This window comes from Coccomyxa subellipsoidea (assembly GCF_000258705.1).
Source record: "Coccomyxa subellipsoidea C-169, whole genome shotgun sequence".
NCBI lineage: Eukaryota > Viridiplantae > Chlorophyta > Trebouxiophyceae > Coccomyxaceae > Coccomyxa > Coccomyxa subellipsoidea.
Genome location: NW_005178021.1, coordinates 73,088 through 94,989, shown reverse-complemented (window position 1 = coordinate 94,989; position 21,902 = coordinate 73,088). Strand labels below are relative to the sequence as shown.

The 21,902-nt window shown below is 50.2% G+C and overlaps 4 protein-coding genes across 4 annotated transcripts; 1 reads left to right on the top strand and 3 right to left on the bottom strand.

Moving 5' to 3' along the window:
* Positions 1–495: 495 nt before the first annotated feature.
* COCSUDRAFT_59942 (Clavaminate synthase-like protein) lies at positions 496–13,324 on the bottom strand (the record flags this gene model as incomplete). The annotated part of the gene is made up of 24 exons (XM_005643120.1): positions 496–567; positions 987–1,085; positions 1,551–1,641; positions 2,095–2,159; positions 2,539–2,640; positions 3,042–3,173; positions 3,579–3,649; positions 4,413–4,554; positions 4,743–4,806; positions 5,129–5,183; positions 5,433–5,514; positions 5,718–5,798; positions 6,045–6,175; positions 7,829–8,004; positions 8,454–8,512; positions 9,052–9,226; positions 9,611–9,802; positions 10,030–10,246; positions 10,476–10,581; positions 11,134–11,222; positions 11,476–11,714; positions 12,061–12,189; positions 12,550–12,648; positions 13,272–13,324. 24 exons carry the CDS (start codon positions 13,322–13,324, stop codon positions 496–498), a joined length of 2,721 nt encoding a protein of 906 aa, XP_005643177.1.
* COCSUDRAFT_45129 (DEHYDROASCORBATE reductase) lies at positions 13,281–16,551 on the top strand (the record flags this gene model as incomplete). The annotated part of the gene is made up of 7 exons (XM_005643119.1): positions 13,281–13,315; positions 14,007–14,047; positions 14,354–14,444; positions 14,710–14,793; positions 15,192–15,260; positions 15,593–15,812; positions 16,405–16,551. 7 exons carry the CDS (start codon positions 13,281–13,283, stop codon positions 16,549–16,551), a joined length of 687 nt encoding a protein of 228 aa, XP_005643176.1.
* A 420-nt stretch (positions 16,552–16,971) lies between these two features.
* On the bottom strand, positions 16,972–18,565 carry COCSUDRAFT_68136 (hypothetical protein). Its single transcript, XM_005643118.1, has 2 exons — positions 18,146–18,565; positions 16,972–17,616 (listed from the first exon to the last, which is right to left on the bottom strand). The coding sequence occupies exons 1-2, from the start codon at positions 18,373–18,375 to the stop codon at positions 17,436–17,438; spliced, it is 411 nt and encodes a 136-aa protein (XP_005643175.1). The 5' UTR covers positions 18,376–18,565; the 3' UTR covers positions 16,972–17,435.
* Positions 18,566–19,776: 1,211 nt separating this feature from the next.
* Positions 19,777–21,436, bottom strand: COCSUDRAFT_54848 (hypothetical protein). The gene is made up of 3 exons (XM_005643117.1): positions 21,327–21,436; positions 21,000–21,057; positions 19,777–20,473 (listed from the first exon to the last, which is right to left on the bottom strand). The coding sequence occupies exons 1-3, from the start codon at positions 21,379–21,381 to the stop codon at positions 20,287–20,289; spliced, it is 300 nt and encodes a 99-aa protein (XP_005643174.1). The 5' UTR covers positions 21,382–21,436; the 3' UTR covers positions 19,777–20,286.
* Between the last annotated feature and the right edge of the window lie 466 nt (positions 21,437–21,902).

Here is a 21,902-nt window from a genome sequence, read left to right as displayed (position 1 = left end):
CTGGATCACTTTCATGGCAAAGGGCACCGTAGGAAGCACTAGAGGGCAAACTCTTATCCCATTTACTGCAAGTGCAGACAATCTTAAAGGCCACAGAGAACAGTCCAAGGAGTTACACGTTTGCCACTGCTACTAATACTGTTCCAGATATTTTGTGCTGACAGCCTAATTAGATACACCTTGATTTGCTCACAAAAGCTGGTTAAGCTCCTCTTACCTACATGCAGCTTTTCAACACTGTTCAGTCAAAAATGACATGCATACTCCGGTACATCTGTCTGCCGAAGCAGATCCTTCCACTGTTGTATACATGTGCATAGGCGATTTGCAGGGCATGGTCTCGCACATGTGACTTCCTGCTGTCTCTCGCTGACACACGCAATGCCTTGCGCAGCTGGAGAGCCCGGTCATGCAATCCCACAGATGCAGGTCTTTGATATACACAAAAGGCTTTTACATTCTCTTTCAATATTGAATTCGGTACTCTTGCAGGGCTCAGGCCTCGGCCCTGATGAGCGCAGGCTGCTCTCCTCCCCCCTTGGCACTCGAGTCCAGAGCTGGGTAGAACTGCGCACATGCAGACACCATCCATAATTTGCATAAAAGCAGAAGAAGCATGAACATCCAACTGGTGAGAGAAGTGCAAGAATCGAGAAGACTTGAGAGGAATAATGCAGGTGTTGCTTGACGTACCTAGTCCTAAATCCTAAAGGACTGGAAAACGTGTGATAAAAAAAACATGCAATTCTGCGTTACAGAAACCGTGAAGCATGACTCCTAGCCCTCTGTAGAGCACTCATCACAGGTGAGAAAGTTTGCACTCTGAGTGCTCAACTGCACTGCTGGCTTTTCCTGCTGTCTTGCGTGGTGTAATCATGGGCATAAGCACTAGGTTGAGTTGCATTTCGTGGTAGCCTCTAGCAATTTTTAATGTTGATAATTACGAAGAGAAAAAGATAAAGGAGAAGGAATGAGATTATGAGCACCTTGCGTAGTATGTCCTGCTTCTGCGCGCGCGAGGCGGCCGGCTTGAGGTGCTCGGTGGTCGCTTTGCTGCCGTACAGCGCAAACCAGTCGTTGAAATCCTGCAAGCAGGCATCATAGAAACATTAGGATCCTACTGCGACGGCCTCTGGAGCTCTTTTCTGGGCTCGTCATTTGCTATTAACACAGTGAACTTCGGGGAATGAATGTGGACTGCGTATAAACCCGCTGCTCCCAGCTGCAAGAAGGTGGGCTTGCTCCGCACGCCACAATGTTGTCAAAATTTGTCATGCAGGCAGAGAATGTATTCAAACTGATGCTTTGCAGTGCTTTAATCAGCCCCGGCTGGCGGGGGGCAGTAGAAAATTTGACCACTGTGCCCTCGATTGATGGGTCTTGCTTGGATCTGGAGAGTTGGAGAAGAGGCGGAAATACAGTAATAAGTGCAGTTGACTGCAGACGGACCTTGCCTTTGGCGGAACAAGTGTGCGAAAAGGATAGTAATTTTCATTTTTATGCAGTAGATAGAGACGTGCCTGGAAGTATTCTTTTGGAGTGATGGCCACGTGGCGCTTGAAGGGGGGCCGGACTTCCAGTCCCCCTCGTTCCCCCACCGCCACCGTCTGCCACCGCTCAGCATACAGGGGGTCCAGCGGCCTGAACAGGCAACACACCGCACAATTATTTTTTTTGCCTAAATCAACCAATTGTGTGACACCAGCTGTCTGAGAGATTGCACCGTGACTGGAAATTGGCCTCATGGTTCATGGTTCGGGAGTGTCCTTGCAAAAAAGCAGTCCCTGCCACCCAAATTGTCTGGCCAGAGCAAAAGTACTTAGAAATCGAAACAATAGAGAGTAGCTCAACAGACACTCAAATGTTGAATCAGGCTTGCCTTTGCACCCATGTCTGGTGATGCCTTTTCTGTCAATCTGGCTTCCAGGGTAATCACGTACAGAAAAAGGCATTTTCCTCCAAGCATTTTGGAGTGGCGGTGACTAATGACGTGCACTTGCGAGGCAGCTTATTCCTATCTCTGGCGCTCGCTCTGCTTGGTGTCTGCGCTCCAGATTTTCCCTAACTTCAAGAAAGGATGAGATTGCCACGCACCAGCCGAGGGGAGATGCAATCCAGATTCTGAACATGTGGCGCTTCTCCGCCTCGCTGGCACCGTCCTGCCATGTCGTGCGAGAGTGGAAGGTCGTCAGATTGTGATTCAGTAGAATATCGCCTGCGCTCGCAGGAAAAGTACTGTCATAAGCCCTGCTTCAGAAAATTTTTCACCATCTTTGCTTGCGGGTAGAGTTGAGAAGGTTGTGCACAAGCAAGTGGCTATAGAATATGCTTCAAGCCTCCAGGCGTTCGCAATGGGCTCACAGACAAACATCTGCGCGGCGCTGCTTGTAATTGAAGCTTTCACAATTCCCTAAAGCTGGTCTCTGGTGTCTTCATGCATGCAAGTTTCAAACGTTAGACCCTCCCAGACTATTGCTTCAGGGCTAGGGTCCAAGTACAATTTCAAGTTCAGAGGGGCTTGCCTGGTCGCAGGCGCACATCAAATCGCACTTTGGGCTCTGCAGCGATTTCTTGCACAAACTTGACTGCCTCCACCTGGCCTGGCTTCACGGGAGGCGCTCCCAAGTGCTCGGCCACCTCCTGTATATAATCAGACCCAAAATCAGTCATTCACAGCACAAATCACTCGCACAAACCCTGCAAGCTTTCCTCCTTTTGGTGCACTTGCTCTTAAATGTCAGCCAGCAACTTGTCCATTCTTAAACGCAAAGCTGACAGCAAGATCATTCCTGATAATCACCATGGAACAGCTGCTGTCTCACCAGGGAAAAGCTGCTGCTTCCAAAGACATCAGATCTCCGACCAGATTTCACAGATCAGTGGGGGGGCATCGGTGGTCTTGCGACGATAAAGTGTACTTTGTCGGCAGTCCTCAGTCGCTTTTATGGAGAGGGTCCCTTTCCCTAATGTGTGCCAACCTCTCTGCCCAATTGTGGTAAGAATTTCTATATAAGTTTACGCCTGAATGCAGTAGCGCGCACCTCGATGTTGGCCTGCACCTCCTGGACCCCCAGAGTGTTTTGGTGGTAGTGGAAGAAGGGGGACTTGTAGTACGGCGGCGATCCCTCCGGCCACCACTCCCGCCGGTCAGAGTAGAATGGCTCCGACAGGACCTGGCAATCACCAAAAAAAAAAGCTACAACCATATTCTAATCAACTTACTTTACAAACTATTACCTGCCTATCCTATTTATGGGAATCAGATGCGCCGGGGAGTCGGGGAGGCATTACTAAGAGTACCATAAGTTCACTGACTTATTTCCGATCATCAAATACCTTGGGGGGTTGCAACTGCATCTCAGTGTAAATGCCATACATGTAATCCCTAGAGCACAATCTGATGAAAAGCAAAACAAGAGATACATGCATGAAATTTTGTCCTTGCTTGAGCTGAGATGAATTCCAATAACAATGAGGTAATGGTTACAAGCAAGTGAGCTCAAATGATACACCCCAGCTCCAGTGCATTGCACAGAGCTGTCAATGTTTGTACCGAAGGAACTTGATGGAAAGCAGACCCTGTGCAAGTCGGCGCGGCGGGACAGGATCTCGTTGTGCAGAGCGTGTGAGCTGCAGCAGCTGCTGTCTCCTGCTCAGGCAGACACCAATGAGTCAATTTTATGCTCTGTCGTACTCTGAATCACCACCCAACCTACTTGCTTGCACATGAGTGTAGCTTGTCTGCAGGACGCACCATGCCTCTTGGCAGGAAAAGCGTGTAATAATAATTGTAATTATATGAATGTACACAATTTCCACAGTCCAAAAGAGCCACCACACTACCACTAAGTGGCCTTTCAGCAGGGCGCATGTCATATTCGCTCATTCTGCACATTCCAGGGATTTTTCTGGGTTATCCAGATCAGATAATGGGTAAGGATTCCATACATCTTGATGGAAGCAAGATCAGACTTGCACGGATTCTCCAATCTGTAACTGATCATTTACACACTGAAATGATGCAGTCATATGATCATCCAGGACTTCATATGGCCGGATGAAATATATTCGAGGTATTGTCTTCAATTATCTGTTCCTGGTGGAAACAGATGTCCTGCCGTTTACCCGTTTACAAGGCATTTGAGCCAGCACACCATTTTTTGCCTGCATGCTGTCTAAAACCTATTAATGCATTTCCGAAGTACTCCGAAAGGCCAAAAGAAGTAAAAAGCATTGCCAGTTGGGGCTTTGCTGCGGCACCCCAGGAGCAGAATATCCCAAGCTGTTGCTGTATCCATCACAAAGCAAAGTAGGATATGATGAGTGCGTTGCAAGCTGTATATATGCTGTCTGATACTCTGACACAAAGGTCACTAGAAATCAGGGTGGCTAAAAAGGGGGCATAAACACACCGCCGGTTGGGGCTTGGCTGCGGCATCCCAGGAGCACGATGTCCGAGTTGTCGGCGTGGTAGCCCAGGGGGACAGGTGTGCAATTACTAACCCGCTTAGTCACCCCCTCATCACTTCGCACATGCCCCACCAGGTGCCCCACCTGCACAGCCCAAAAGCAAACCGGATTATTATTTTTATTACAGGTCGGCAAACCCGAAGCCAGAGGCCATAGGGCATACATGGTATGCGGCATACACAAAAGCAAACCGGATACATCCGTTATTTTTTTCAGAAGGGTGCATTGTGTCAGCCTCACACAGTCAGGAGATATTTTTCAGGCTAGCGCACCTGAGTCAGGGGCACTTGCTTGCCAAAATAGGTGCTGATGCCCCAGAAGGCAATTATGGACTGCCTGCACAGTATCATGCAGAATCACTCTTCAGATGATGATCATCCTGCACCTGCAATTTTGAAGGGTGACAGTGCCACAAAGTCCTCCTGCAAAGCCGTGACTATCCTTTCGGAAGTGTCAACGTGAGGAAATTCTGCAAGCTGTCATGGTCCATAGGCAAAAGGCATACATAGCGCATGCAACTGCTCTAATTCAGCCGAAAACGACGAAGACCAGACAATTTAATTGCTAATGTCAAGATCTATTAAACTTGTCAAAGTCCAGTCGGACTTCAATAAGATGGGCTTCTTCTCAAATCATATGTGTGACAGTGGGGGCTCACTGCAAAGTGACGTCCAATCCCAGCGGCACATTCCTTAGCAGCCGGATCCCACGGCCTGCACGCAGTCGAGCACATTAAACAAGGATGACAGGTCAAATGATGTCATCACATCTGCTACTGGCCAGACATAGATTGCGACTGACATAAATGGGGACAGATAGCTTCTGTGATTAAGAGAAAATGTTGAGCCACTCAGTTCAGGCGGAGCAACTGTGCCAGGCAATTGATGCAGGCATATGACACTGCAACATTTGCAGGGGCGATACCTCGTCAAGTTAATTTCAAATCAAGTTGTCGCACTTACCAAAGATCAGGTCTTTGTGGATGGTCTCTAGCTTCGGTCCTAGCGTTGGGAGCACAAAGTCCTCTCGGGTGATTTCGTCTACCTGTGACAGTGATGAGTGGACTAAACATAGAACTTAGCTTGGGATAAAGAAACCTGTAGCCCTTTTCGGGCAGAGACACAGGCACGGTCAGCATGCATACCGCCAAACATGACGAATAGAATACCATCCCTGATAAAATTGACACTGCTGTGTTGTAAGGATCATTGGAAATTGGTCTCAGTAGAGCTGCAGGACACAGGTACCTTGAGCTGTCTCTTCTCCACCGCAGCCACAGCGCCCAGGATCTCCTCAACATCCTTCGGGGTGAACTCGTAGGCAACATCCTGCACAAGCATAATGACGCATTATGTCTGCTTGTAAGGGCAATTAGGCAATTTAAAATTGGTATTAAAACTCTCTGGTCACTCTGAAGGTTGAAAAACAGGCATCGGTCTCACTAAAGTCAAGAGAGAGCATGGGGATGGTGCTGCATGTCAAACTGCCTGGAAGTCAGATGAGACTTTACAGCAAACTGCATGTGACAGGCCTTGATAAGTTGTCCAATGGCGCGAGATCGGATTTGCCTGCACGTCGAGATCTCCTCCATACCACACGGTCGGGCCATCGATGGGTTTGAAGGGAATCACGAAGGCAGGCTTGTCAGTGGTGGCTGTCGTCTTCAGAGTCTGCTCCTGGCTATTATCAAAGCCGTTCGTGGCACCTAAACATAGTAGGTAGCCTTGTCAGGCTCGTATACGTGTTAATTGACGTTAAGTCCGTCAATCCGGCATGTCAAACGTTCTCACCAGGAACCAGGCAGTCTGACCATCTGTAGATGCTTCAATACTACGATTTACACTGAGTGAGGTAAAGTAATCACAATCATTGGCTTACAAAAAGACGTAAGAGAAGCGATCACTTTCCAATGAGGGTTCCCAAGAGGCCACAGGCCGAGTGGTTGGACAGACTTTCTGCATTAGGAAAAGTCGAAATTCAAGCATGCTAACAAGATAAGCGCATGCTGAGTACGGTTAGGATAGCTGTGACACTTCCTGGAAGCACTACAGCGATGTCTAAACTCACCCATAGTGGCGTGCACTGGCAGGACAAGGCGACTGACGATCTACAGGGAAGAGATCGATGCTGGAGAGTAATCCTCAAGCCTTGAACTCGAACAGCAGAATGGAGGTGCAATGAAGTTTCCAACACCTTTACGTGAGGCATGGACACACGTTCTGGCACGTGGACGCAGCAGGGGCAAAACAGTAATCAAGTGTACAGCATCCCCTAATACTGCAAATGCATTACATGCGCATCAACTCGAGCGACATTCGAAAGTGTCCTACAGTGGCAGCAGTGCAAAATCGACCGGGCTGTCAAAATCAAGTTGCCTGGCCTGGAAAAACACAAGGCGCAATGCATGAGACTCTCCATGCCGGGCTGCATCACTAGTAGCACATGCTGCCGAGCAGTACGCAGCTTCCCTGCAGTAGCAACATCTCCGCAACGAAATTTTATCATGCTTTTGATGTTTGATCTCAGCAGATTTCTGGCCGCCAAGTCCTTTTGCACCTGTGTGGGCAGACAGAGAGTGTGAGCGCTTAAGTCTAGTTAGTATACATGTAGTAGTACTTGTAAGAGATTCCTATCATGCTGCCAAATGTCTAAATGGACATCTGCAGAGAACAGAGCACTAGTCTTGGACAGTGCAATCCGTTGCAATCATTTTGTCATTGCGATCTTCATGCGTGTAATCACTTAGTCATTACTAGTCACTATCCGAGATGTCAATCTCACCCTTGCTGTGATTTGGGGCACCTTGTTCTGATCCGCATGCTGAACAGCTGCTAATCTGCATTCTTCCAGAATCTTGTCTATGTCCATCTCCATTTGCCTCTTTTCCTTCTGCTTTCTTCGCCATTTTCTCGCCACTGCCGCTGACTCCTGCTGCAGGCCCTGGGCTGATCAGACGCTCATCATCCCCATGAGATGGTGCTTGGGTGTTGCCAGCGCTGCTTGGAGACTGGACTTCTTGTGAGGCCTTCGCATGCCTCGCCTTCTTTCTGATTTTTCCCGGTCCAGAGCTGCCTGTCCAAAACAAGCGTCACAGGATCAGTCAAATACCCACGATGGCAGCAACTAGCAGACATAAGGCTGCTAGTGTTGGTGTTTCCAAGCACAGAATGAACTGTATCTATTTGCAACTGTTTGTTATTCCTTAATAATCTCCACAACCCCTTCACTCAGGCCATTCTGTCGTTCCTACAGAAGGCCCTCCAGAATCTCATTCCACATGTAAATTCTTGGGGGAAGATTAGAGAGAGTTCTGCATGGGGCCGGCAGGGACATCCAATACATGAAGTAAGTAGCCCACCGTCCGTGCCTGATTTGGCATAATTTCTCCGCCAGATGGTGAGCTCATGCGCGGTGTCGGTCCAGTTGGGCAGAGGCACACGCCTTACTAAGCGCCAGCCCGCCAGCAAGGCGGCCGCAAATGACTCATCAGCTGTGTCACCCAGCCACTCACCCACCACGCACACGCAGTCACCCCTGTGCCCAAGAATCAGAGTCCATCACAATCCACATGAAACACTGCATGAACGGAAGCTCTGCAGGAACCTATTTTTAGGGCGTGGCATCTGCAGTTGGCCACAACAGGCAAGGCCGGGCCCATGCTCCTTGATGCACCCGTTTCTGCAATTATATCAAGACAAGTGTAACAAACTTGTTCAGAGAATGCATGAGTGTTTCCTTAAGAAGAGTGCATAAAATTTGTCTGTGATGCAAGGCCGGTTCCAGCTCCATGGGATTTCCCAAAGACTGTACCATGCTGAGCGTACGGAAGCATATGCATAATTGTTCTTTCTCAGTTTGCTGGGATGACTGCAAATTGACAATGATGCTTCAAAGGTGTCAAAATCATGGATAAGGCTTTGAGTGCGTGCCTGAAGGAGCGGAGGCAGTCGGCAGCCATGTGGGATGCGGGTGGGGGGTAGCACAGGAACAGTGTTTGGCGCTCTGACTGGCCTGCAACAGCCTTGGGACCCCCCTGTGCCACCTGCAGCCACCGCCAGGACCCCTCAATTAGCAAGTTCTGCAATTCAGGATCAGTACTGAGTAGGAACATTACATTTCAAAATATGATGAGCAGGAAGGTCATCAATAGCCTCAAGCATACAAGCGGAAAGGCCCTCTGCTGGCAAACTGTAGGCAATCCTTCGGCAAAATTGAATGTGGTCTGTCTTGGACCAAGTATGCATCTGTTGCCGTTGCACCCGGTCAAGACTTGCTCGGCACTTGCCTATGCAGTTGCAAAGAGTGGAATTTCCTTGACTACACGATGTAATAATCGGAGTCTTGTTCCGTTACACTCCTTGCAACTGCACTGTTCTCCAGCAAGTTTCCCTGCTCCAGGCCTCGGAACGCCTTATGTCTCTTAATCACCAAAATAGCCTTAGTTCAAATCTACCATAGTTCATAGCAGATTGGACAGCAAAGGCTGGGCCTCTAATGATTGCACCTAGGTCAGACCCACTATGGGAGAGACAGCTTTCTGTTTGTGCAGGGTAATCCCAAGAATGACTCAAGATATCACACCTTGGTGAAGGAGGGGATTCGGCCGTGGTAACTGTTGGAGGCAGCGCCGCCGGGCGGGTGGGAGTCCAGCGCCAGAACAGGCACGCCCCCTGCCCTTAGGGCAGCTGCCCAGTAGCCCAGACCTGCCCCGACCTCCACCAGCGGCGCCCTCTCTGCTAGTGCATCCAACGCCTCCCTGCAGCCAAGGGATTTGATCAGGGTTTCCTTTTAGCATATGGATGATATACTGTGATCTTGGATGATTCCATAAGCACAAGGGCAAATGGTGCGGCAGCTTTGATAGAGCTGTGCGAGTCATATGGCTATACTATACAATCAGGAAAGCGTGTAAACAAGTGCATCCTGGCAGTGCAGGGCTCGTTCAGGGCAAGGCAGAACCTTCTCAAGCTTCACAGAAGAGCAAGCATGAGATGAGATGAGCCCTAAAGCCACCGAGACTATTTGTCTGCCCACTTGGGCTGCCGTATTTCTCCAGCTCAGGCAACCCAGAATGAGGGAACGCAAACAACCAAAGCAGTGTGTTCTATTTCTTTGCGCCCTCTTAGAGGGAAAGAAATACCTGGTGGAGGGTGCGTAAGCATACAGGTGGCACTCTCTGCCAGCCTGGCGCCACTCTCTGAGCGCCCTGTGTGCCGGCCACGGCGACTCACCCGGCTGGGCCGCGCCGTCGCGCCATGCTGGCGCCAGCTCATCGCTCATGTCATCTGCTGATGATGCGTCCGATGACTCATCTCTGCTCTGCTTTTCCTCACTGCATGTGCAAAGGCACTGCTCAACTCTCAAGTTCCAGGTGGCCATGTAAAAAGATAGCAGCACTTGATTCAGTTGTAATATTGGGCAATTAGCAGGATCAAAATGAGGGGATGCAAAAGATGAAGATGCTGGCCCCTGAGCTCTAATTTGCCACCCAAATTTGAAAACAGTCCCGTCCAACAGGCAAGTAGAACCCATGTGCCATGTCTAGCAAAAGCGAGTCACCTCCCATTGCTGCTGCTGACATCAGCGCTGCTACTGTCTCCATCAGCCTGCAGCGACCGGGGCCGCTTTGTGATGTGCGCTTTTTCTCGGCAATATTTGGCGCTGCCTTGGAGGAGAGCTGCCTGGCTGCCCGGCCGGGCTCGTCTGCCTGCCCGACTCCTTATGCGCTTATCCTCTGCTGCAGCTGCAGCGTCCATCTCTCCTTGCAGGCCTAAACCTGCAGAAATCAAAAGAAATAACGCATATTCTCTGACGCAGGCAGTGATTTATAATCTGAAGACGATTGTGAAACCAAATGGGGCCAGCGCATGACACAAAATTGGCAGATGTCGCTACTATTGCCACTTGGCTAGGCCCATACTCTGACGATGTGACACTCATGCAGCGTTTTCTTGCAAGTAAGCGATGAGGAAGTTGCACATCCTAGGAAAAACAAGAGTATTGACCTGAAGCATAGAGCAGGCGGCAGCCCTCCTGAAACCGCGCCCACATGACCGTCAGCAGCGGGTTGTTGACCGTTGCCTTATCAGGTAATGCCAGCTGTCCATCCACCTACAATCAATGCAGACCAGTCTCACTTCTTTGAATGCACTTTTTGACACGCCCCCAAACGAGCCTGATTTGTAATGCCATCTGCAGCCTTTCCAGACCCTGTCAGGGAAAACCGTAGTGACTGGTCTAAACCCCGCACTTTTGAAACTTTGAGATGTTAAACAGGTTCTCGCAGGGCTTTCCCGCACAATCAAAACTTGTAAGTTTTGGTTCCCGCAATACCAAATCGGCCCATCCTAATGGTATTTTGCAAAAACTTTTATCCGAAATATTAAATCAACGATCCCGCAGGCACTTTCCCGCACGACAAAAAGACATTTTATTTAATTCCCGCAAGCCCAAAAACAATTATTTTGTGCGGGGTTTAGACCGGTCACTATGGTATGTCCTTATGTGGATATCAGCATGCAAGGCCCATAAATCCTCTGGAGAGACTACAGTATGACATTGAAGCGAAGTTTTCCTCCATGCATTACTGCCTGCGTCTCTCCCTTGTTAGATTCAAGCATACAGGTAATGCGGTGGAATTGTCAGGGTTTGGCATGCATGCACCTTGCGTACTCCCCAGACCTTCCGCAGCAGTTGCTTTCCCTCAGAAGGCGCCCTCTCCCGCACCATCCGCTTGCATGCGCCGGCATTGCCTGTCGCAAAAACCAGCACCTTACTTAGACTATTACTGGACGCTAGATGCATGCAACAGCCATGAGTCTTTTGTCAGAAGTGCAAGCTGAAAGCAATGCATGACAACATACAAACGCATGTGTGCTCTGTCACAAGGTAAGAGATAGACCAACGCTTTCCGGGCTGTCTTATTGATCATCAATATATGTGTGGCTTGCACATAAGTGATCCTCAGGTGCGCACCTAATGTAGAAGCACTGATAAAGGGCCTACCCGGATTTGCTGCAACGATCGCAGGCAGGTAGACATGAGGCGGCGGCACAGATGGCGTCTCATGGCCGCAGCTAAGGTGGTGCTCAAGCAGCGCGTAGTATGCCTCGTCCAGGCTGGCGATGACCAACACCGCTGACTCAGCCGCCAATGTGGAATCGCCTGTATTGGCGCTGGGCCTCATCTGGCTCTGTGCGGCCTCCAGCGACCCCTGCAGGTTCTGCAGCAGCCTGTTGGCCTCCCTGCAAGCACGAAATTCTTATTGTCAAACTTTTCTGTACCAAATTTGCTGTCTGCTGCCTTGGCGCGGAGCAAGCTTGGCTTGCCAGGTTGTTCCTGCAAGGACTTGCATTGATGTGCACTCCAATTGGAAATGTTTGAGCATCAAATAATGATTGCTAACACTACAGCCCAACACTACAACTCCCAATTGTATGCCCTGCAAGGCAGGCTTACAGCAATTGAACAGAAGCAGCGCCAGGCAATTTCCCCTGCTTTTATTGGGTCCAGCAGAAAAGATGCATAGAGACCAAGAAGGAAACCAACGGAATGATTGTGAAGGTACAAGGGAGATGCTGCGGTGCGCACCTGCCGCCTAGGCCGTGCCGCCAAGGGCCTGCCGACTTGAAGCCTCTGCTCAGATTCCCCAGAATCACCTCCAGCGCATCCAGCGCTGCCACTGTCCAGTCACTGCTCTCCACTGCCGACGCTGCCAGCCTGCATGTCTCACACTCTCCACTTACAAATTCTTTCCTTAGATCCTCACTGTAATCTAGCGTTTTGGAGGTCACATGCATGTAAAGCAGCAAACCCCGGGTCATGCCTGATGCAACCGCAACCAACTCACAGGTGCCTCCACATAGATTGCGGCTAGTGCCTCTCTAAGAGGTCACCAGGAATTGGCAGCTGCAGCACAAGACGTGACCCCCCACCGACGTTCGCACAATTAGCGATAGAAGCTCAATATGGCAGTATGCACAGGATTTTTACCTGGCACAGCTGACAGCTCCCATCAAATGCCACAGGTGAAGCTGCAAGGCGCCTGCATGATCAGGTTGGCATCCGCTGACGCCCCACAGGCGGCAGGCATCGCTTGCTGTCTGCAGGCCGTAGGCATGTGCGCACGATGCCAGCTCAGCAGGGACATGTGCCGGCAGGTGCTGTGGAGGTGTGATCCTGGCAGCAGACAGAGACGTCTTCTTGGTTTTTGCATGCGTACATGTGTAGCTTGTTGCTTCTTGATGATATTTCGGTACATTCAGCGACTATGCCATGGCACAACTCAGTGAAGGTGATATGTGTATGTTCAGATGATAATTCATTGACCTTGGATCTGGAACCACCACTGGTCAGTGATGATGATAACAACTGTACCTGGCAATACTGGATCCAGGTTTTATAGCGGCTTGAGCTCGAAAAACCCATCCACATGTTTTGTGGGCGGCGAAAACCTGCAAATCATAATTCTCTCAAATTTCAAGAAATTATGTGGGACTTACAAATTTACGTTGAAAACTGGTGTTACAAGCTGATGTTGATATTGGTCTCGATAGAGTGAAGAGATCAACCTGGCTAACTACAACATCGGACATCGGGATCTGACTAGGTCACTGGTATGTGCCTCCTCTTAGTACAACATTTCTCTGCAACTTTTCATTGATGCGTACTGCGCCAAATAGCAACTCTTCTGCTCTCCAAGACTGGTTCCGGATCAACCAATCGGTTGGCCACTACCCTATAACACCCCTCCATGTTTTATACACCCTTTAGAGGCCCAAAATAGCTGCAGGAGCACGAACCCGTCCCAAATGCTCAAGATGCACTCGTCATTCGTTGCGTTCAGGTAAGCCATCCTGCTTGTACGCTACCTTGGAAACGAACACTGAGATTGGTGGTTCTTTGTGCTTCCCAAGTCGCTTGTCTCCGCTCGTGTTGGGTGCAATTCGTGCGTTCCGTGCCAACAACCATCCACGTCCCTTGCTTGTCAATCCCTATTTTGGTCAAGTATCATGCTTTCATCAGCTGCAGTCGGTTTGTAGCATCGTGAGGGACCAGTTCCTCAGATTGCGCGCACCTTGACGTGCAGATCAATTGGCCGGAGGCAACTTGTTACCACGTTTCCTCTGTTGTAGCTGATGCTTTGATGTTCTCATCCGAAGTTTGTGACACTGATATTACTACTGCCGCAGGTCATCGTTGCCTACATTCTCTCGTGTTGTGAGCCCTCGAGTGTTCTCAACATCGATCTCGCACGTGCATCAAAGGAGCCATCTGCGTGCTCATTCCCTGCAAGTGGCTGCCATGTCGATTGTCTCGACAAGTGGACGCCCCGTATACGACCTGTGAGTATCTTCATGCCAGCAGTCGCAAATCTTTTGCATGTCGGATTCAGGTTTTGTGTCAGGATCGCATCCCAGTGATCTTGACAGGCTGAGCCTCTGCCTTTGTGACCGCAAAGACTGATGCTCGCCTGTTACTTTGACACGCTGTGTTAGATCAGTATGGACCTGAGTGCATGTGGGTGTGGTTAACAGGTATGTCAAGGGGTCACCAGAGAAGGGGGAGCTTGGAGACTGTGAGTGACCCTCTGTTGCTGAGTTTCCTTCTAAAGATGAATGCCACAAGTTTGCACACCTTCACCCTGATTGAATATGTGCACTTAGCTCCTGTCCTGTGTTGTCAGTCAGTGCACAGACCAGCTCTGCCTAGCCATGCTTTGAAAAGGCCTCGCCATATTTAACATGCATGCCATGCTGGCAGCTCAATTTCCAAATCTGATCAGTCCAACAGGTCAGATGTCAGCCGGCTAGGGGCTCTGTCAGAGCCGCTCTGTACCGGTGACGACTAAAGATTGACTGAGTGGGGATCCATGTGCATGCAGGCCCCTTCTCACACCGCACCATGCTGACCCTGGAAGAGAAGGGCGTTCCCTACAACAAGCTCCTCCTCGACGAGCTCAACATGCCCGAGTGGTGCGCAGCTTTTATCTCCTCTGTGTGCCTGTGCCTATGCACCTTGCTCCGGGCCAGCATCCTGTGAGCAATTGCAGCTGAAGTATTCAAGAGACATCTGGAGATGTGGTTTAGATCTGTCAGTACAATTTTGTGCTCTTCTGAGCATCAGCGCTGGTGGCATTTCGGTGCCTCTTCTGGTGGGTGCACAGGATCATCACTAACTTGTCCTGCGAATGATATCAGTAACCCCATGGTGTCAGCTGCATGTGTGTGGCTGGCGCAGGATCGCAGAAGTGACAGAGGGCAAGAGCACAATCCCCTTTGCCACCGAGCTGGAGACTGGCAAGTGGCTCTATGACAGCGACAAGTGCGCATTGGCCCCTCTGTCCTTTTTTTAAACAAAGTTTACCTTGAACACCACTTCAGCAGCCGTCCAATCCGCGGGTGTTTGTCCCCTGTTTCTGGTCCCTAGCTTCGGACCCCCTGATTGTCATCTTGAGGCGCCATCCATCCTAGGCTTTCTCGAGACCAAAACAGGCTGTAGGGCATTGAACAGGTGTTTTCAAAGCATAGCATCGCGTGAAAGCCAGCAAAAGTTCCTGTGCAATAGCTGCAATGTGTTTGTGTGTGCCAGCACTTCTGCTGAGCACAAAGCACCTCTTCAGTATGCATGATATGCCTTTCTCAAGAGCGTTTGAAGAGCTTCATCCGGGAACTTAGATCGACTATTTGTACACTGAAGTGACGTGCTTGGCTTGGGTGCAGGATTGTGCCGTACTTGGAGGACAAGTTCCCGGAGCGCAAGCTGGGCAAGCCCGATGAGGTGCCCCAAGTGTAAGCCCCTTTTTTATTCCTGAAAACCATGTCAGAATTCATTGCACATCTTGCCACTCTGTCACCATCCAGTGCTATGCGCCTTGTTGCAGTGCATGTGTTCTCCTGTGCCTGTTTGCGACCTGCATTGTGTTCTGCCTACCCAAAGCAATGCAATGTTGCTAGAAGAGCGTTCTGCACCTCTCCTGAGAAAGGGAGCGACACCCCCTTTCCTTTGCTAGGGTTGCCTTCTCCTTCAGGGGTAAAAGTCAAGGAGTATCAATACCCCTGTCACATGGTAGTGTTCTATCCTTCATAAGGGGTAACACCAAGGGGAGATGGGGTGATTGCAGGGGAGCGAACCTCTTCCCGGCGTTCATGGAGTATGTCAAGACCACTGACAAAGCTGACGAGGACAAGAAGCGCGAGGCGCTGATCGCGGAGCTGAAATCGATCGATTCGGAATTGAAAAAGAGTGAGGGTCCGTACGTGGGGGGCCAGGATGTGAACGCTGCGGACCTGAAGCTGGGCCCGCAGCTGAAGCACGTCATCATCGGGTCCAAGGCCGTAAAGGTGCGTTCCCTTTCCTCGGCTCTGCCTTGTGTGACCAGAGTGTGGCTCTCTAGGTTCCCAGTGGTTTATCAAATGCAGTATCAGCATGGCATTTCACCATGATACACATTATAATGTAGAATGCCCTCAAGCCTTGCTGGGCCGTGCAAGGTGGTTTGAAATTGGAGCTTTGAAAGCAAATGTTCCTTGGCAAAGGTTGTTTGAAGCAGCATTCCTCATTGATAGCTTACTTCTTCCCTTCAGAATTGAGCGAGAGACAAAATGAGCTCTAGATGGTTGGACAAGGCTTCACATCATCCAACAGTTTCACTTGTTGCAGAGTGTTCTTGAGATCAGCGACTTGAATGCGTCAAAACTAAGCAATGAATGGCTCAGGCATGTACAGCTCATGTAACAAAGGAAGATTGTCAGCCGTGCATGCTAGAGTTTTCTTTCATGTGACACAGCTGTCCCTTTGCAAATTATTGGTGAAGCTATTCATCTCCTGAGCACAGCAATGGAAGCAAAACAGCCATATGTGCATGTTTGAACAGGCTTCAATGGGACTCAGCAGCGCTTGCATTGACTTGACTTCTGAATAATTTGTGCGCAGCAATGGGAGCTGCCCAAGGAGCTGACGGCCATCCACACGTTCATGGAGGCCATTCAGAAGCGTGAGTCATGGAAGAACACCTACTACACCGAGAAGTATGTGGCCGACGGCTGGCACAAGAAGCTGGAGACCATGGGTGTCAAGTGAGCAGCTGACCAGCAATTATCACAAGTCGTCCAGAAGATGAGACAGTGCATTTTGATATCTGTAGAGCATGCATGGTGAGACTATTCTGAGGTGCTTGCCTTTTAGAGGACCTCAATAGACTTCTGGCTGTACTGTAGCTTGGGTAGGAATGTGACAATTCGTGGCTACAAGGCTGCAAATGATAAATAGAGAGCTGCGAGTATGACATGCGCGATCCAGCATGCTTCGTCTATTATCTGGCTGCATAAGCTCTGAAGCAAGATTCTTGTGAAGAGACACAAAGCATGCATGCTTCATGCATCTTGGCAACGAGGAGTTGTTGCCGCCAGTGTCCATGAATTTGGGATTGAAGTCTAGTAACTTGCAAACCCAGCGCTAATCTTCGGAGAAGTCATTTGTACAGGATGAGAATTTGTCGCATAAGCAGCAATCAAGCATTACAATGGAAGCATTTTTTGTAAGGCTTGCATCACCCCCAACTGTCACAGTGTAATTTCAGGGCAGCCAAACAAGGCATTATTGTTCAAAACTCCCCCAAGACTGACAGTGCTGCTCCAACGCATTTTAAGCACACACTGCCATGCAATATATGGCCGACCTGCCAGTTGTGTTCATTTCACCCCCTAGCAGCAACCGATTTCGATATCTGTTCCAACAACCTTTGCAGTGGACTCAGTGTCTTGCCCACTCAACATACCATCACAGAACTCAGTTGTCCGCCCAGAATCACCGCCCAACGCACTCATGCAAGTCCCCAATCTCAACCGGTACTTAAAAGGTGTTCTCGCATGGGACAGGCGTTAACAGAGGTGCTCAAAAAGACTCGTGCACCTTGCAGCTCCAGCAGGTAGTAGCAGGTAGTTAAAGGTATTTAGCACAGGGGCTCAGAAGATCATGTCCGGGGTCAGGTCAGCCCAGTCGTCGGAGCCCTTTCCCATGAGCGAGCGCCTGCCGCGGCCGGGGCACATGTTGCACCCTCTGTCACACTGGTAGGAACATGAGCACGCATCCCTCCCTTGCTGGGTACCGTCTCCGTTGGGGCACTCGTTGCGGCGGTTGCAGTAGCTGCAAAGCACCAGAGGACAACAGAGATCAGCCCAGAACTTGCAAGACATCTGACATCTGAAGTGCCTCTGCCCCTGCGCGTCTCGGGAAGGGCAGCACGTTTAATTTTGTCGAGCAGAAAGATGCATGCCTATCTGTCATCAAAGTGACGTCAAGGATCCACAAAGGCTCGGAAGTGCAAGCTGTCGATCGGAACCACTGCCACTGCCAGTTCACATCAAGGGGGTGAAGCAAATATGTGCGGCTCGCCAGCTGTTATAGAGCGAGAGAAAGGAACGATTGTCTCTAAAAAGCAGCCTGGGTTTGCCAGTGGTGGGCTGCATGACGGAAATTCAGCATCATTTGAGATGCCAGACACAATAGCTGTCACGATGTGTCAGCACCGCCGCCCATTCAGCCGAGCGTTCCCAAGTACCAGGCTTCGAAACACTGCCTGACTTCTGAAACTAACACGCATCAGGATGCGGGCCGCAATCATCATCATCATCATCCTAGACAGAACGCCCTGACAGCGAAAGGACATGCTCACCTGCAAAGATAGCAGTTTGACGGGCTGTTGCAGTTGATGGCGCTCGACGTGTATATGCCTGCAAGAAATAACGATTCAGCAGACCATATATTACACGCACCATCCAGACAACTTGAGGCACACAGTTCGCTGGTGCGATGGAGCGCTATCTGGCATCTCGTAGGTGGCACCGCGAAGGCACCACCCCCAGCTCTGGCTAATCTTGTTCCTATACTTTTTAGCAAGCACATCTCGAACGGCTGAGCTTTTGCTAGAGTTCTCTGCAAAGAGGTACCCTACACGCGGGTCACGAATGCGACAGCATAGCTGGGAGGCGCACTTGAGGTCACGAAAAGGGCACAAAGCAGGACAGCGGCGATCTGCTTGGAGTTCATCTTGGCAACGACTGTGTACTCGAGGCGGCTGTGCTTTGGCTCTTTCGCGTTTGTTTTGATCCAAAATCGGGTACTGGCAAAGGAAGGGGGCGGAGGAGGCTGAATAGGTGTCGGTGAGGAAATGAGGAAATGAATATCAACAACATGACATCAAGAAAACGGTGTTCCCTGCGCCCTGCGATCAGAGCTCATGGAGGGTTGAGGATTATTATATTGATTACAGTGTCGGCAAACCCAAAGCCCGAAGGCCATAGGGCATACACAGGGGATTATTTCAATATTATAATATTCTGTATGAGTGAGCCCAGAGGGCCATAGGGCATACACAGGTCCGTCTGCAGCCGGAACCCGGGGCCGATATGCACAGGCTTGCAGCCTTGTCAACTCGCAAATGCACCCTTGCAGCCCACAGGTCTACAACCCCTTCTTACACGAATGCTGAGGGGCCGTCCCTAGCAAACCGCTCGAAACTTCGGGACGGAATTCGACAGCGAGTGTCTCAGGAGCGGCCGCATCGCCGAATGTACCCGAAAATCGATCCGAAAAAAGTCCCAGTGTTTTTCCTGGGGATCGAACCTGAGACCGTGGCGTAGATATCGTTTCATCTACCCCTTGGCTGTCGCAGGTCGGGGCTACAACTCCTGAATCTGCGACACCACCAGGTCCGGCATACGCACTTCCTTGCCACATTCTTGACTATTCCAAGCTCAGCTGTGAGGCCAGAGCACATGTGCATGCATAGTTGAGTGACCCGGACCGGCAGCTGCAGATTACTCTGCAGCTGCAGATTACTCTGAAGGCCATGCACACCTGGCTGGCAGGGGGCGATATAAATACCGAGCACCGTGCCCACGATTGATCGGGTCTTGCTTAAATCTGGCAAGTCCACAAGGGGTTGGAAAATTGCAGCCTTCAACTGCAGCTTGTCTGCAAGACGCACCTTGCCTCTTGGCCGGAAAAGCGTGCAATAGTAACAATGATAATAATCATGGACACCTGTGCATGTGAGACAAGGACTGACAGACTGCAGTGGAGTGCCCAAAATCACAGATCTGCTCAAGAATAGACGGCTCAGATGCATCTGGCTTCACTACACGGCTTCAAGTTCAAGTCAAGTTCAACCGAGTTGGTCACGCAGCAAGAATGAAGAAAGACAGGCTGTGCTGTCATAGAGGCTAGCATTTGCGTGTATTGAAGGATCAAGATTTGGAAGAGTGTGCATGCCTGTCAAATCATAAAATGTTTGCGGTGAGGGATGACCTAAAATCCATGAGATCGACCCATGGGTGGCAGCATTGCAAAGGGACACAGCCGGATGGAAAAAATAGCGTGTGCCGTGATCATAATGATGCAAGCATATGCATGCCTCAAAGTCTCAACAGGTGAATACAGGTATTGCGTCAATCGCTCATTGATTTAATCAGGTGACATTCAAAAGCCAGTGCATGTCAACAGGTACAGCGGCACAATATGTGGCTTTTTATGTCCGCTTGGAAGCTGCAGATGGGCTTAAATCATATAACTCACAATTGCACATAAGCCACGATCTGCCCTTTCCAAGCTAAACTGGCCCCAAAACCAACAATGAAAGGCCCAAAATACCTTCAGACTACTATCTTCAGCCACTCTTTGGCTGAAAATAGGTCGTTCAAGGACATCTTCAACGCCACATGGCTTTCAGCCAAGGTCACACTATCAATCGCATGCGCGCACGTATACGCTCACGTCAGGTAGTTAGCAGGTTGCTTAGGTAATTAGCACAGGGGCTCAGAAGAGCATGTCGGGGGTCAGGTCAGACCAGTCGCTGGAACCCTCGCCGAGGAGCTTGCGCCTGCCACTGCAGATTGGGCTGTTACAGCCCCTGCCGCTCCCACACTGGAAGCTGCATACGCATGCATCCTTGGCCGCCTGCGTGCCGTCTCCATTTGGGCACTCGTTGCGGCGGCTGCAGTAGCTGCGAAGCACCAGGCAGAAACAGGCGTCAGCCCAGACATAGCCAGACATCTAACGTGCAACTAGCTAGACATCTTCAGGGCTGTTTCGACTGGGAACTTGGAAGGAGGCCGGATTTGACGTGCAAAAGATACATGCAGGTCGTTCAGCAACTTCACTTGAATATCTTGGGAAGGTGCAGCAACGGCAAGCTGTCGATCGAAACCATCACTGCCAGATCACATCAAGAGAGTGCAGCAAAAGGCAGCGGCTCTCGGCTAAATCTAGAGCAGACAAGGAGAGCCGGTATCGCTATTATCGCTGTGAAGCCCTCTTTGCTTGCCAGTGGTGGGCTAAAATGTGGAAAACTTTGAGAAGCCAGACAAAGAAGGTGAGTGAGCACCGCCGCCCATCTAGCTGAGCGCCCTACATCTTTCTACCACTAGCCCCCTTCCATAATGCCGATCAGAACAATGACTTCCATGTAGTCCTGCAATCACTTCAATCTCCTGTGCAAGTCGCCTAAACGTCTCGAAAAGCATGCGTACCTGCACAGACCGCAGTTTGACGAGTCGTAGCAGTCGAGGGCGCTCGAGGTGTACAGGCCTGCAGAAAGCAATAGATGTTCCTCAGTAGCCCTAAAGACAGACGCGCCGCCCCGGCAACGAGAGGTACACAACTAGCTGGTGCAACGGAGCGCTAGCTTGCATCCTATAGATGGGCACCACGATGACCCCACTAGGCCCCAGCTCTGGCTAATCTTGTTCCAGTATCTCTCGATAAACACATCGAACGGCTCTGTATCTGCTAGTTTCCACTGCAAAGGTACTGTATATGCGGGTCACGCATTCAACCAGCCCAGCCGGGAGGCGCACTTGAGGTCACGAAAATGGCGCAGAGCAGGACAGCGGCAATCTGCTTGGAGTTCATCTTGACAGCGTTTGCGTGTTCGTGGCGGCTGTGCTTTGGCTTTTTTGCGTCTGGCTGAAGGGGCTGAGGAGGCTGGAGGATGTGACCGGTGAGGAGATCGCAGGCTAAGCTCACACGTGGAAGTTGGGGAGATATTTCATGCACATAATCTGAAATTCACCAGGTCTGTCATGCGCACAATGCTATTTATCAGAATCCCAAAAGCCATCCCATGTCGCCATGCTTTTGTTGCACATGGGTTTATGGGTAACTGAACTACCCATGTATTACCTTATTAATACAACACGCTACAACTCCTGCCAAGAGGCAAGGTGCGACGCGTCCTGCAGACAAGCTACTAGCGAACAGATGGCCAGGCCATGTGCGCACACATACTACATTGTTTTGCATGTGCATATGTCAACTGGCGTTACTTGCCTGTGGCTCAGAGCCGTCTCTGAGGTCAGTGCTTACATGCTCAGGATAAGCCAGTTTCCTTTATTTTGCATGACAGACCTGACACCGGCTTTTGTCAACCAATT

What these genes read in the sequence shown, in the direction of transcription:
- COCSUDRAFT_68136 (XM_005643118.1), bottom strand. Translation starts at nt 18,375, where the DNA reads ATGTGCTTGCTAAAAAGTATAGGAACAAGATTAGCCAGAGCTGGGGGT. An exon ending in TCAAACTGCTATCTTTGCAG is followed by an intron (nt 17,617 to 18,145) that starts GTGAGCATGTCC and finishes GGTGCTTTGCAG; the next exon opens with CTACTGCAACCGCCGCAACG.
- COCSUDRAFT_54848 (XM_005643117.1), bottom strand. Translation starts at nt 21,381, where the DNA reads ATGAACTCCAAGCAGATTGCCGCTGTCCTGCTCTGCGCCATTTTCGTG. An exon ending in CGCCATTTTCGTGACCTCAA is followed by an intron (nt 21,058 to 21,326) that starts GTGCGCCTCCCG and finishes TGCTTTCTGCAG; the next exon opens with GCCTGTACACCTCGAGCGCC. An exon ending in TCAAACTGCGGTCTGTGCAG is followed by an intron (nt 20,474 to 20,999) that starts GTACGCATGCTT and finishes GGTGCTTCGCAG; the next exon opens with CTACTGCAGCCGCCGCAACG.